The sequence below is a fragment of the Coenobita brevimanus genome, chromosome 76 (genome assembly GCF_032717465.1).
Source record: "Coenobita brevimanus isolate Jiangsu-jjx chromosome 76, ASM3271746v2, whole genome shotgun sequence".
NCBI lineage: Eukaryota > Metazoa > Arthropoda > Malacostraca > Decapoda > Coenobitidae > Coenobita > Coenobita brevimanus.
This window is the reverse complement of record NC_137029.1, coordinates 29784802-29797492: the sequence shown is the minus strand read 5'-3', so window position 1 is coordinate 29797492 and position 12691 is coordinate 29784802. Positions and strand designations below refer to the sequence as shown.

Here is a 12691-nt window from a genome sequence, read left to right as displayed (position 1 = left end):
AAGTTTGGTGGGTTGGACCTTGATATTCATGCCAAACACTGACTAATGAGGCATACGTGGGGTTGGCAGTGAACAGCTGAAAAGGCTCTGGATGCTTCCATATGACGTCTTTCATGCCATTCGTCAACAACCTGCCCCAAAACAACCATCCATCCATCCATTATCTAATCCTATGTTGCCCCATAAGGAGCGTAGGAACATGGGGCTAGGCAAGTTGGTCCTGCCAAATGAGTGTGACCAGCCTTACTCATCCCTGAGTGGCATTACATGACCAATAAACCCCAACCATCCCTTAGATATAAGCCTACACAGGCTCAGTCCAAATGGAGCACTTTAATTGCCCACTAAACCACCAGGTGCCATAATTTGGTTATATGGTTACCACCCAGCATAGTAAATGGTTTCCATATGTACAGGAAACCATTTAGCGTGTGTAGTCACCCATAGGCAGAAGGAAGAGGAAAGAAAAATGAGAGTGTAAAGTCACCCGTAGGCAGAAGGATGGAAAGGAGGAAAAGGCAGACAACCCAAAGCAGCACTACATCGAGTGAGTGGATGGTGAGCACCCCCACCTACCACAAATGCTCTTGGAAAATTAAATTTTCAACCCAATGCTGGAGCTGTATGTTGCAGTACATCTTAGGATGGCTGTGGCGCACTTTGCTGGTAATAGGTTAAGACATGTCAAAAAGTTGAAATCAGTTGAGTTTACCTCCTTGGAACTTGACATTGTACAGTATGTTGAAACTCCAATCAGCTTGATAGGGGAATACAGTATTTTATTTATTTTTTTTAAATTTTTTTTTATATGCAGGGAAGAAGGAACGAAAGGCCAGGAGCCCACAAACCATTCCTTCCAAGAAAAAAAAAAAATGCAAGAGCCAAATCCAAGATCCGTTCATTTCGAGATGCCTGGACACACTGTTCTTGACTGGAATCATAGAAAGTAGGAAATACAGACAGAGGGAGACAGTTCCGGAGTTGACCTGTTGCATAAATGAAGGACTGGAAGTAACAGTTAACCCTTTTGAGACACAGGATGTTACAGCAATTGGGCTATAGTTAGAGGGTTGGGAATGGTCACCCTTCTTTGGGACTGGCTGAGTGAGCAAACTTCCAGCAAGAAGGAAAGGTACGAGTTGATAGACAAAGGCAAGAGTTTATCTAGGCTGGGTGTAAGCACAGAAGCACAGTTCTTGAGGGCAACAGGATGGACCCCATCAGGCCCATATGCCTTGTTAGTACTGAGGCCAGTGATGGCAGAAAATACACCATACAGTTGAAATTTTAATGTCACCCATGAGGAAGTATTTTTCTCCCTGAAATCTTCAGGCAATTTTACTTAGTTTAGGAACAGTTTTAAAAAAGTGCCTACGCTCCTCATGGGGCAACGTAGGATTGGATGATGGATGGATGGATGGATGGTAGATGGATGTGTTCACTGGTATGCCGCATGCTCAGAGATAAACTTCTTGCTCTCTGAGTACATGGGTCTGAGATTAGGTTCTTTCCAAGACTGGGTCCAGAGCATGAAACCAGAGAAACAGGCCTCAAAAACACAGGCTAGCCAGTCTTACACGTATGTTACTCACAAAGAGTACAGGGACTTGGCACAATACAATGTGACAGATTACACACACTATTAGAGGTGTAGGGATTGGAGTCAGACTCCAGAGAGTGAACACCTGACGAGACCCTTCCCACGGCCAGGCGTTGGAGGGGTCTCATCAGGTGTGTGCTCTCTGAAGGGGTGTGGGACCCCTACCATACTCCGAATCATCAGGTGAGGGTTGCTGGGTGGTGTAGAGGGAGCCCTTTCACTGAAGGGGCCTCCATCGATGTGTTGGCCCTCAGGGTTGGGGCCGAATAGGTCGAGTAGGCGCGCTGCCTTGCACTTACCTTTGGTGGAGGACAGTTTGCTGGCTTGTCTGGGGAGGTCTCGGCCAGGAGTCCAGGGGGCGTCCCTTGGTGACTGGTGTCTGCGATTTCGCCTTCATCGGGAGTCCGGCAGGGGCTGTCTGCGGCCTCTCCTTCTCCGGGAGTCCGACAGTAACTGGTGACTTAGGGGTGCTGGTTGTAGTGAGTGTACCCCCAGACTCACTATAAGGCCACTCCAGACCTCTTCCAGCAGCGACTACACTGGGGAGCCTGCTCTGCCCCCTGTGGTGTGGGGAAATCGAGAGAGTCTTCCTGCTCGGCCTCTGGAGGAGTGAGGCGAGCAAGGGGCGTGACCCTCAGTAGGTGCCAAAGGGTCAGCAGATGAGGCCTGCACGGTGGGCGGGGCCTCCTCGGCAGACACTGCGGGCACTGCCGCGGTTCTGCTAGACCCTGGGACTGCTGACGAAAGGAGCACGGTGGGCGTCCTCTCCCCGGCGAGCATGGTGGGCGTCGCCGCGGTCCTGCTCTGGACGGGGGCTGCGGATGAGGGAAGCACGGTGGGCGTTCCCTCCCCGGCAGGCATGGTGGGCACCACTGTGGTTCTGCTAGACCCTGGGACTGCAGGCGTGAGAAGCATGGTGGGCATTCCCTTCCCAACAAGCACGGTGGGCATTATCGCGGTCCTGCTGGTGTCTGTAAGTGAAAGGAACACGGTGGGCGTCGTCGTGGTCCTAAATGGGGAGTCTCCTGGCACACGGATCCTGCCCCGATCTTGGTGAGGGCTGGTCCAGGTCGAGAGTAATGCAGCAGGGTGACATACCTCTCGTGGATTCCGTTGAGGGGAAGAGGGGCGCGTGGTGGTTGGGGACGTATGCCTGTCTTGCTCGTTCTCTTGTCGCGCCCCTGTGTGTTCTCCCCTTGGTGTACATCTCGTATTTCATTCACCATCCACTCACTCGATGTAATGCTGCTGTCGGGTCACCCGAGAGTATTATTGCTTGCCATTTTCTGTAGATTTAAATTTATTTGGGGACATTCTAGCTTTTTTTTTTTTTTTTTTTTAGTGCAAGCCCAGCGGTATGTGAATTTGGTTATCCAGTCGCCACCAGCTCATCACCAAAAGCAGGGTTGCCAAGCTAAGGCGCTATGCTCGAGCTCTAGATCCATACAGCAATTTTTTCGCGTCAAGCGAGACAATTTTGCAATGTTCCAAAAAATTTACGGTTTTAATAAAATTTCAGAAATGTTTGCTACTTTTATTCCAGCGATTTTTTGGAATTTTTGTATTCAGCGCCATTCTAGTGGTTTCTGAGAGCAAGTTTAGCTCTGTTTATGAATTGGATTTTGCAACCCTGACGATCAGCCTTATCAGACATCGTGGTTGAAGGTAAACATCCGGGATTGACCTGTTGCCGTCCAGTATGTGGCATTGAGGTGAGTCAGCTTTTATGACAGTATATCCTACCATGACTGACTATTGTTAATTGCCAGGTACAGTGTGTAGCGGGATTGTAAACTTTGTTAGGTAAAGTAACAGTATACTTTAAGCAAGAAAGAGGTACCTTTACAAAGTCACTTTTTAATGTTTCTGTAGCCAGACATCACAATCCCTATAGGTTTTATGCTATTCTGGTTATTTTCATGCAGTTTTATACCATATAATTTGAAATACATCCCTGACACAGTAAAGAGCTGCTGTACAGTAATTTACCCTGAGATGTACCGTAGGCTATATAACAAAGTAGCAAAAAGAGTGTAATTTTCATCTTTACCAGGGTTGTGCCGCGGTGTACAAGTGACATCACTGTGAGATCAGCTACAAGATTCCTTTGGAGGTACTCCACAATTAACAAGGTGAGTTTCTTATTTTGGACAGGTTGCTCTTGTTGTGAAACTACTGTACAGGAGGAATCCCATACATAAAATTTACAATTCTGGTTTCTTAGTAAACCATAATGTGATTGTCATTGTAAGAGCTGTAAAAAGTTGTGGATAGGTGTAATTTTGAAGTTATTGACTATAAACTACCTGTTTTACGTGCAAAGCATGACAGGTGGTCACCCACCTTGTCAGACTTTTAGATTGCTATGGCTCCAGATTCAATCCATCACTAAACCTTCATTCCTACTAACCTAACCTAACCTAACACAGTTTGACCCAGTCTAACCTAAATCAGCCAAACCTAATATAGCTTTGCCTAACTAACAGGAATGATTTGGGGATGAATGAGTTCCCGACCCAAATTTTCTCCAAGTGGTGAGATATGGCCTTCATTAGCCCTGTCAGTGTGAGAGGGCTTTTGTAATATGACTTAAATTGTTTGGAGGTTGCAAAAATGAACTACTGTAAGCCAGTTATCAAAGTGAGTGGGTTAGAAACACTGTACTTCAGATGTGGGAAGCGTGTCTCATATATTCCAGACCATTTGTATATATCATTTGTTCATAATCACCGTCATGATTTTACTCTACTGTATCCATTGATGAATGAAGGGATACTCAAAAGTCCTATGTATCACTTTGGGTGACTGCCAGATTTAGTGGAGAGACTGCATGGAGGCTTATTTTGTGTATGAGGGGCGTATGGTATATCCTCTGCTGCCCCATTTCTCTCTCTCTGTCCCTTGAAATGAAGATGGTGGACTGTAGGTAAAGGGAGACTTTATACAGCAGTCCACCAGGTTCGCATCCTGGTGAAGCGGGGGTCACAACAATAACAACAGCATGCCATCAAAATTTGCAGCGGTTAGGTTCCCCAATACTGATTACGGTACCTAAAATTGCATAAAACAGGTCAGTCCTAAAGTTTGATATGCATGTGGACAATAGACTGCTTTTAAGAGAAGCAGCTTAGGGTTCATAACTGAGAGGCTGAATGCACAAAAAGCACTTACTCATGAATTTAGAACCAATTTACAGAATAATGTTCATAGGTTAATTGAAGGAACAGTGTTATTGCAAGAGTAACTTATTAATGAAACAACTGTGAATTAAGAATATGTGTACTTCTTATGGACGTAAATTTACTGTAGTCCATAATACAATACATGGACAACCATATGGAATCCATTTGCTGGCATTTTGCTCTAGTATTTGGTATGGCCTGCAGTCAAAGCAAAATTTACAAAGCTTTTTCCCCTCCCAGAAACATCTTAAGCAGGTGTTAGGGCTTGTATAAATACCTAGTACATGTAGTGCCATATAAAATGGATAGTAAGAATGGTAACAGCCAATCCCACATCACCTTTAGGCTTTAGTGACTCAAGGCTTGACCACCATTGACAAGTACATTTAAAAATTGATGGCTAGCCTGCCATACCCTGCTCCCTTAATGGCATTATATGATCAAAAATCTTTTAGTCACCTTTTGGATGTCGAACCTATGTGCATGTTGAGGCCATTATTCCTGACTGGAGTGCTTTGACCACAGTAATAAAAAGTTACTTTAAGTAAATGTGGATGCTAATTGTGAACTCATCCATTTCTGTGCTGTTGTCTCTTTTCCAGCCTCCTTCCTGTCAACCCTTTCCCTACCCTTCGTGCCTTTGAAAATGATGGTGGTGGTAAGATAACAGTGATAAAGCCGATGAAATAATGATAATGATGATATTGGATGATGAGATGGTGATGAGAACACTATGATCCTTCATCTTGTATTATTAGAGGAAGCAGGATATTGGAAGCAATTCACCCCTTTCCTGTTTTAACTTCTTAAGGCAGGGCAGGGTGAGGAGTAGCAATGTCCAGACATCCCAAATTTGCCCATTCCAATGGGCCACGCTTCCATTCACTCATCATTCAAGCCCCTGGAATCCTGGCTTTATCAGATATGCTAAAAACATTCACCACATTCTGTAGCTTCACATAAATGTATTTGATTGAGTCAATCCAGATGCTGCCACATTAAAAAAGGGTGCCAAATCCCTGATCATGCACTTTTCCTCACAACATTCAAAATAATTTTTTTCTCTTTTAAACACTTTAGCAGCAGTTTTAGCATTAGCTGAGGCAGATAAGAATGCTTGTGGGTCATAATGGTAAAAAACAAAATTTAAAGTGTGCAGTTCAGCTTGTGTTTGCTTTTACAGTACAGTACTTTGGTGGCCTGGTGCAAACAGTCTGATGCTTTGAATAACGTGAGCATGTGCAAATACTGTACAGAGATGCCTTCTGAGGAGCAGCAAAAGCTCTTTTGGATTCTCGCTTTTAGAATTTAAGCTGTGGATGTAAAGCAGTAACGGTAAACTCACGAATGTTGAAAGCTGCAAGCTATTAATCCTTTGAATTTCAAGCATATTCTGTACCTTTGGGATATCATGGATATGGATATGTTGCATTATTGCATAGCTGGCCAGGTCTGTAGGTGATGATCTAACTGCATATACTGGTGTCTAATGAGGTTCCAGATGATGGCTGTTTATAGTACTGTTTTATACATTTCTTTCCCAAAGATTAAATTTAAAGTCTGAAAGACACCATCCTAGAGTTTCCAAGGAATTATCATGCTCAGCATAAATATTAAGCAGTTTTACTCAGTGAAAAATACAGCATCATTATCTGTACCACAAGCAGTTATGAGTTGCAGATATTAATATCTTTCTTTTTCAGGATAGTGTATTGTATCTTTCATGCTGGAAACCAGAACTGTGTTGTTAGTACTGGCTAATGTACAGTAGAATCTCCTAAATCACACTGTATTGAGACTGAGCATACGTCACAATTTGAGAATTCCGCTAGTTAGAAATAACTAATCTTACGTGGAAAAATAATTTATGAGTGTCATTTTGGAAAAGTTATCCCTTTTACCCCCAAACCTACATCAAACTGGTCATCAGCGGACGCTTACAACCTGGAAAAGAAACTAGTAAAGCATATTTAATGGAAATAAGCACCATTGTAAGATTCTTACTTGAGTGACTGGTTACTGCTTGAATGGACAGGGGAGGGGGGGGGAGGGGTTCCGATGCTTGAGGCAGACTACGGCCTCTCAGCACGAGGCGCGTGTGCTGCTGCCTCATGCTGCTGTCTCTGTGCCGCTTCTTCCTTAGCAGCCTCCCTCAGGAACCCCTGAAAGTCCAGTGTGGAGACAACAGAAGCAGTGTCGTCGTCACCCTCAGATGCCTTTGTGTCATCGTGAGAGTCGTCAATTCATTGAGCTTAATTTTTTAGCAAACGGGCGTGTGCTTTCCATATTTTCTGTTGAAATGAGAGTTTCATAGGTTGCTTGTTATTCCTGGATTACTGCAGCTACTAGGCATTTTATAAACATACTTCTGTACACTGTTAATGAGGATTTAGAATGTTTGATACACTGACACATCCAGTTGAAGCAGTGGTTGGTAAACAACATGGCCAGTTGGAGAGATTATTTGTAAATACTGTACTGCCGATGGTAACCTGCCCGCTTCCTTCAGTACCTCAAAATTTTGTTTTTTTCCTCTCACTTCTTGCAGTCACAATTCAACAGTTAACTATCTGTGTTACATATGTACCAAAATTACTTAACTTCAGATTGTGAGTTTGTTATTATTGGTGGAATCGCCACGCCTGTGTAGTGAAGAATCACTCCTTGTCCCATCCATCCATTGCCAGACGCCATGCATCCCAAATGGGGTGGCCAAGGGCTCAGAGTCAACTGTTCCACAGGGAGGGACACCAATCCTCCACCAACCCCACTTGACACGTAGGGATGCCAACAGCATCTGGTGTTCCCAGGCGGTCACCCATCCAAGTACTAACCAGACCCAACGTGATTCATTCTTTAACTGGGCATTTTTATAAACATACCTCTGAAAGCTATAAACGAGGATTTAGAATACATGATACACTGACATGTCCAGCCAGAGTGGTGGTTGGTACACAACATGGCCAGTTGGAGAGATGGTCCTTGTTGAGTCTGTAATGGTGGACAACTTTGGCTTTCTTCTCACCACCTTCAGTCATTCTAATTACATCAAACTTTTGAGTGTAAGTTAAAGTTGGCTTCTTCCCCTTCCTCAAAGAAGTTGTAGGCTTAGGAGGGTTATGATTGGCCACAGTAACAATGGGCAGACAGAGGAAGCACATGGGGGGGGGGGAATCCTCTCATACACCTCCCCAGAACCACACGTTATCAATAGAGAGGAGACGATACACTGAGCCAAGTGGGCGCCAGGGCTCATGTGCTTGTGCCCTTCATGCTTGGCGTGGGAAGGAAGCACTGTGATTGGCATAAAGTAAATGCAGTGCTTGAATATGATTGGTTTAGTAATTAACGGCCAGTTAGACGTGCAGACTCCAGGTAATGGTGGCGTGTATTTCACGAGGCATCGGAAAATCTTCACTTTCAAGGCTGTTTCTATGAATTTCTTGTAATTTTTGTGATTTGCTGCTGTTACAAACTGTTGCACGATGTTGCAAAGTGTTATGAATCTGCTGTTTGTGGTTGCATGGTTTAGGAGATTGTACTGTATTTCTCCTTGATGTCTGCCAGTTACCTGATGTATGGTCACTGACATACATGGTTTATTAAGGTCTTCTCTCAACAGATGCCACCAGTCAATCAGCCCAGAACGCTTTGCTCATTGGTAGCAGATGCCCTCTGCGAGTATATATATATGATGGTCAGTAAAGGCACTGACTTAACAGAATCAACAGATGATGTCCTTCAGGGAGCAGAAGAAGAACTGGAGAAACTTATTATGCATGAAAAGAACAACAGACGACTCCCAGAGCCTTTTATGCGGAACACATATAAGGCAGCACTTCATCTGAAGAATGTGCAAACCATGCTAGAGAAACATGGTAGTGTCCCCAATATACTGAGTAAAAATCTGTCAGGTTTACCTGCATCGTTTTTAAATGAATTAATCAATAAGATGCTTGTTTCTGTTTCCAAGATAATTGTTTATGATGAAGATCAAATAGAGAAATTTCTAAATGATCAGTGGTCCATTGGGCCAAGACTGAAAGTTGGTTTACATGTTATTTTGAAGAGTATGCTATCTGTTAAGATATCTTCACTGGATTTCAGCCCAATCTCAAATCCATTTTGCAAAGTTCTTGCTAGATATTTTATGAAAGCTGAGCATAAAAATAATCGTAGTATTAATGACATCGAGAAAAAGAAAGATGAACTATTTACAGCTACAATTTTCAGCTACAAGGAGTACATAGTCAATGTGACTAGCTTAAGTTTACAGAACTTGGCTTCTGCAAGGTTGGTGTGGGCTATCTGTTATTGTTGCCCAAATCTTTGGCACTTGGATATTAGTGGTAATCTTTTTGATATGGACAGATACTGTGCTTTGGAAAGAGCTCCCAAGAAGCCTTCAGATTCAAGAAATAGAGCAGAAGATAGATGGTTTGACAAGTATTGTGCAGAGTTTATACAAGCATTGTCTGGAATTTATGGAAGTCATGGATATCATACTAACTCATTTGAGGAAGTCCCTCATTCGTTACGCAAACTTAGAACTCTCTATCTCCCAGATGTGGAGTGGACAGATGCAGAGTCATTTATGCTCAATGATCATGGTAGCTTGATATTACAGTATTGTGTGGATTTACAGGAAATAACAGGAGTAAACTTGTACTTCATCTTCATGAATTTTGGAGGTGTGGAAACTCTGCCATTGATAATGAAGCTTAGGAAATTTTATGGCAAAGATTACAAGGGAGGTTCTCTGTCAGTTCCTAGAGATGTCTTCAGAAAGGTGAGATTACCTTGTATAACAGAAGTAAACATTGTCATGACTCTCTCTGTTGGGCCCTGGATATTGAAAGAGTTTCCAAACATGAAGCATCTCAAAGTAACCCCATTATTTGATGATATAGGTACTTACAACTGCAGTAAGATTTTGCCATATTTAACAAACCTGTGTTTTTTGGATATCACATTTAAACAAGAAATTTCATTAAGTGAAATGTGTGAGATTGCTGACTGTTGTAAGCACTTGCAGTCTTTCAAACTTAAATGCCCAGGCCTGCTGGTTGATGGGGTGAGTGTCAATGGTGACAGTGGAAGTTATTTAGCATCAAAAAATGAAAAGGGTCAGTCAGACTTTCTAAAGAAAGATGTCTTTACTGGTTCCCAGAAATCCCACCAAGTGCAGTGGTCACTGCCAGAGTACATTCAGTCGTGGCTGAAAACTTCCCCTGCCCCATATGAACAAGATAATAAGCAAATTCCAAAGTTTTCCAAACTTCATACACTTGAGATCTCTGAAGTGAGAAACACTGATGTTGTTGCAATGTACAAGTGCATCAAGGGTAGCCCAAACCTTCGTACTTTTTCATTTGTTGCGCTTGAGGGAGGGGATGACAGAATCATGGGTATAAATGATGACTTTGTTGGTAGAGTCTCTCCATTATTTAAGTGTTTGAAAGAACTTACACTTGGAGCTGAGGATAAGAAAGGTTGTAAAGTGTCCTTACTCAAGAATCTCACTGGTGCTGCTGTTGAACATATTGTGAACTTATGTATGAATATTCAAGCAATTGGTAATGTTGCATGTTGGAATATAAGCTCACGGGAAGTCAAGTCTATGAACAAGAGATTCAAGAAGTGTAATTATATTCTAAGACTGCGTTAACATTCGTGTCTTACATTGAAATTATAGTAGCTATTAGTAAAGAGAAAGGCAAATTTGTATATACTGAAGTATTTTTGATAAATCATAAATCTGGATTGAAAAGTGATTTATCATTGCAAGATTTAATAGCAGCTGAGGGATATTCGAGTAACCAGGCAGCTGAGTGACCTGGTTATATCAGTCCCACCACATGAAGATGTCCTTCTCCAGCACCTGCTGTTTCCTACATTAACTGTAAATTGAGTGAAACTGGCAAATCAGCTTTTGGTAGTTGAACACATCTCTGGATTGAAAGTAATTATTGTAATGAGGTTACAGTTTATCTTCGCTTTGTGTCTTTTGCATATTTCACTTATTAAGTTCTTGATGAAGTAGTACCTTTTCTTCACTTGAGGTTGTTGATTTTTTTTCATTTTTTGCACATTATTTTTATTATTATTATTATTATTATTATTATTGTTATTATTACTGTATTACAGTAAACTCTCAATTATCTGGTGTAATTCAGCCAAGGCCTGTGCTGGATATTGCATAGTATCCCCCATTGGCTCAGTATTTGGCTCGGAGCCGGATATTGTGTTATTATGTCTCGGCCCTCTATCCTAAAAACTTTTCCATGAGTAAAAGATGAAAATTAAGCATAAAATACAATACAGTAAAACCCTGATATAACAGACTTCAACAGACTGGAATTCGTTTTTATTGGAATCAAGGAGCTACCTCAGTGTGTTCCTCATAACGCTTCCTATCATCCACATCAACACCACAACGCTCCTTTATATCCTCATTCGTCAGCCTGTCTCTCCATGTGACTCCACAGGCTCCTCTTAAATAACTCATTTCCACGGCTCTCACTCTTGACTTGTGTTTGGCCATGTGGAGAGGATGGAGGGTGAAAGACTGACGAAGAGAGTGTATGTGAGTGAGGTGGAGGGGGAAAGAGGGAGGGGGAGGCCGAGGATGAGATGGAGAGATGGGGTGGAGAGGTATATGAGAGAGGGGGGTGTGAGTTGGGAGCAGGGGAGTGAAATGGCGGGGGACAGGGCGACTTGGAGGCGATTTGTTTGTGGCCACCCCAAACGGGATTGAGGCGTCTGGCAATAGATAGATAGATAGAAGGAGCTACCGGACTAAATTCTTATACTGTACTGTATATTGGAAAAAGTCTGATAAAGCCAGAAGCAGTCTGGACTGCATGACCACTTCAGCTATGTTCACCACAATAAGGTATATGAAAGACATGTTTATCAGTGTACAGTACAGTATTAATATACTGGTATATATTATACCATTTGATTATTGTAGTGAATCTATAATACAGTACAGTACTACAGTGGTAGTGAAAAGAGTTTAAAACCGTTGGTGCAATGTGGACTAATGTGTGATGTATCGTACAGAGTCCAGGTTAGCAGGGGAAAGTCCGGACATCGCTTTTATCGGTATTTCCCCTTTTTTTTTTTTTTAATGGCTTGGGCCCAAATTAGTCCATTGTAGTGAGGTTTTACTGTAATGATAAAGTACAGTAATACAGTGCTGATTGGATACTGTTTATGTGCCAGGTGATATAAGAAGTGATTTACAAGAGAGAATCAGGAACGTGGAGTTCATCAGGATAGCTGAGGATAGAGGAAGATGGTGCTGCATGGCCGCTAACATCACATGACCGGCACTTCGGTAAAGTAAAGTAAAGATACACCTCAACGCCGGATATTGCATAGAACCGCTGGTTACATCCCGTTTCATCGCCGGATATTGCTTTAATAGAGCCGAGTCAGCAGTGCTGGATATTGCGATGATGACTAATGAGAGTTTACTGTATTGATATTATTACTGTACTGTATTACTATTATTACCATTATTATTATTATTATTATTATTATTATTACTGTATTATTTACTTTTTTTTTTTTTTTTTTTCAGTGCAGTGCCAGTCCCTCATTTATGAATCATAATCATCTTTCACTTAAATTTGTTAGTTATTTAAGTAGAATTATGCCTGTACACATGCTAGACTTCAAGAGAGAGGGCTGACTAAATAGCAGAGCATAATGTAATAACATTCCATTGTTATGTCACACGTGGAGCATAGAATATGTAATGTTATCATCTTATCCCAGTTTCCAATCATCTGAGGTATTAGTGGAGGGTGGGTGCATTTCTAAGACTTGTGGTACTAATCACCCTCTATTCCTGCCATTGACTGGAAGGAAGAGAAAGCCAAGATTTCATTTGGAACATAAA

General features: G+C 42.2%; 1 protein-coding gene across 1 annotated transcript; it reads left to right on the top strand.

Annotated features, from left to right (window-relative positions):
- The first annotated feature begins 8404 nt into the window (after positions 1 to 8404).
- Positions 8405 to 10497, top strand: LOC145408209 (uncharacterized). Its single transcript, XM_080278965.1, has one exon. It carries the CDS (start codon positions 8405 to 8407, stop codon positions 10448 to 10450), a length of 2046 nt encoding a protein of 681 aa, XP_080135091.1. The 3' UTR covers positions 10451 to 10497.
- The last annotated feature ends 2194 nt before the right edge of the window (positions 10498 to 12691 follow it).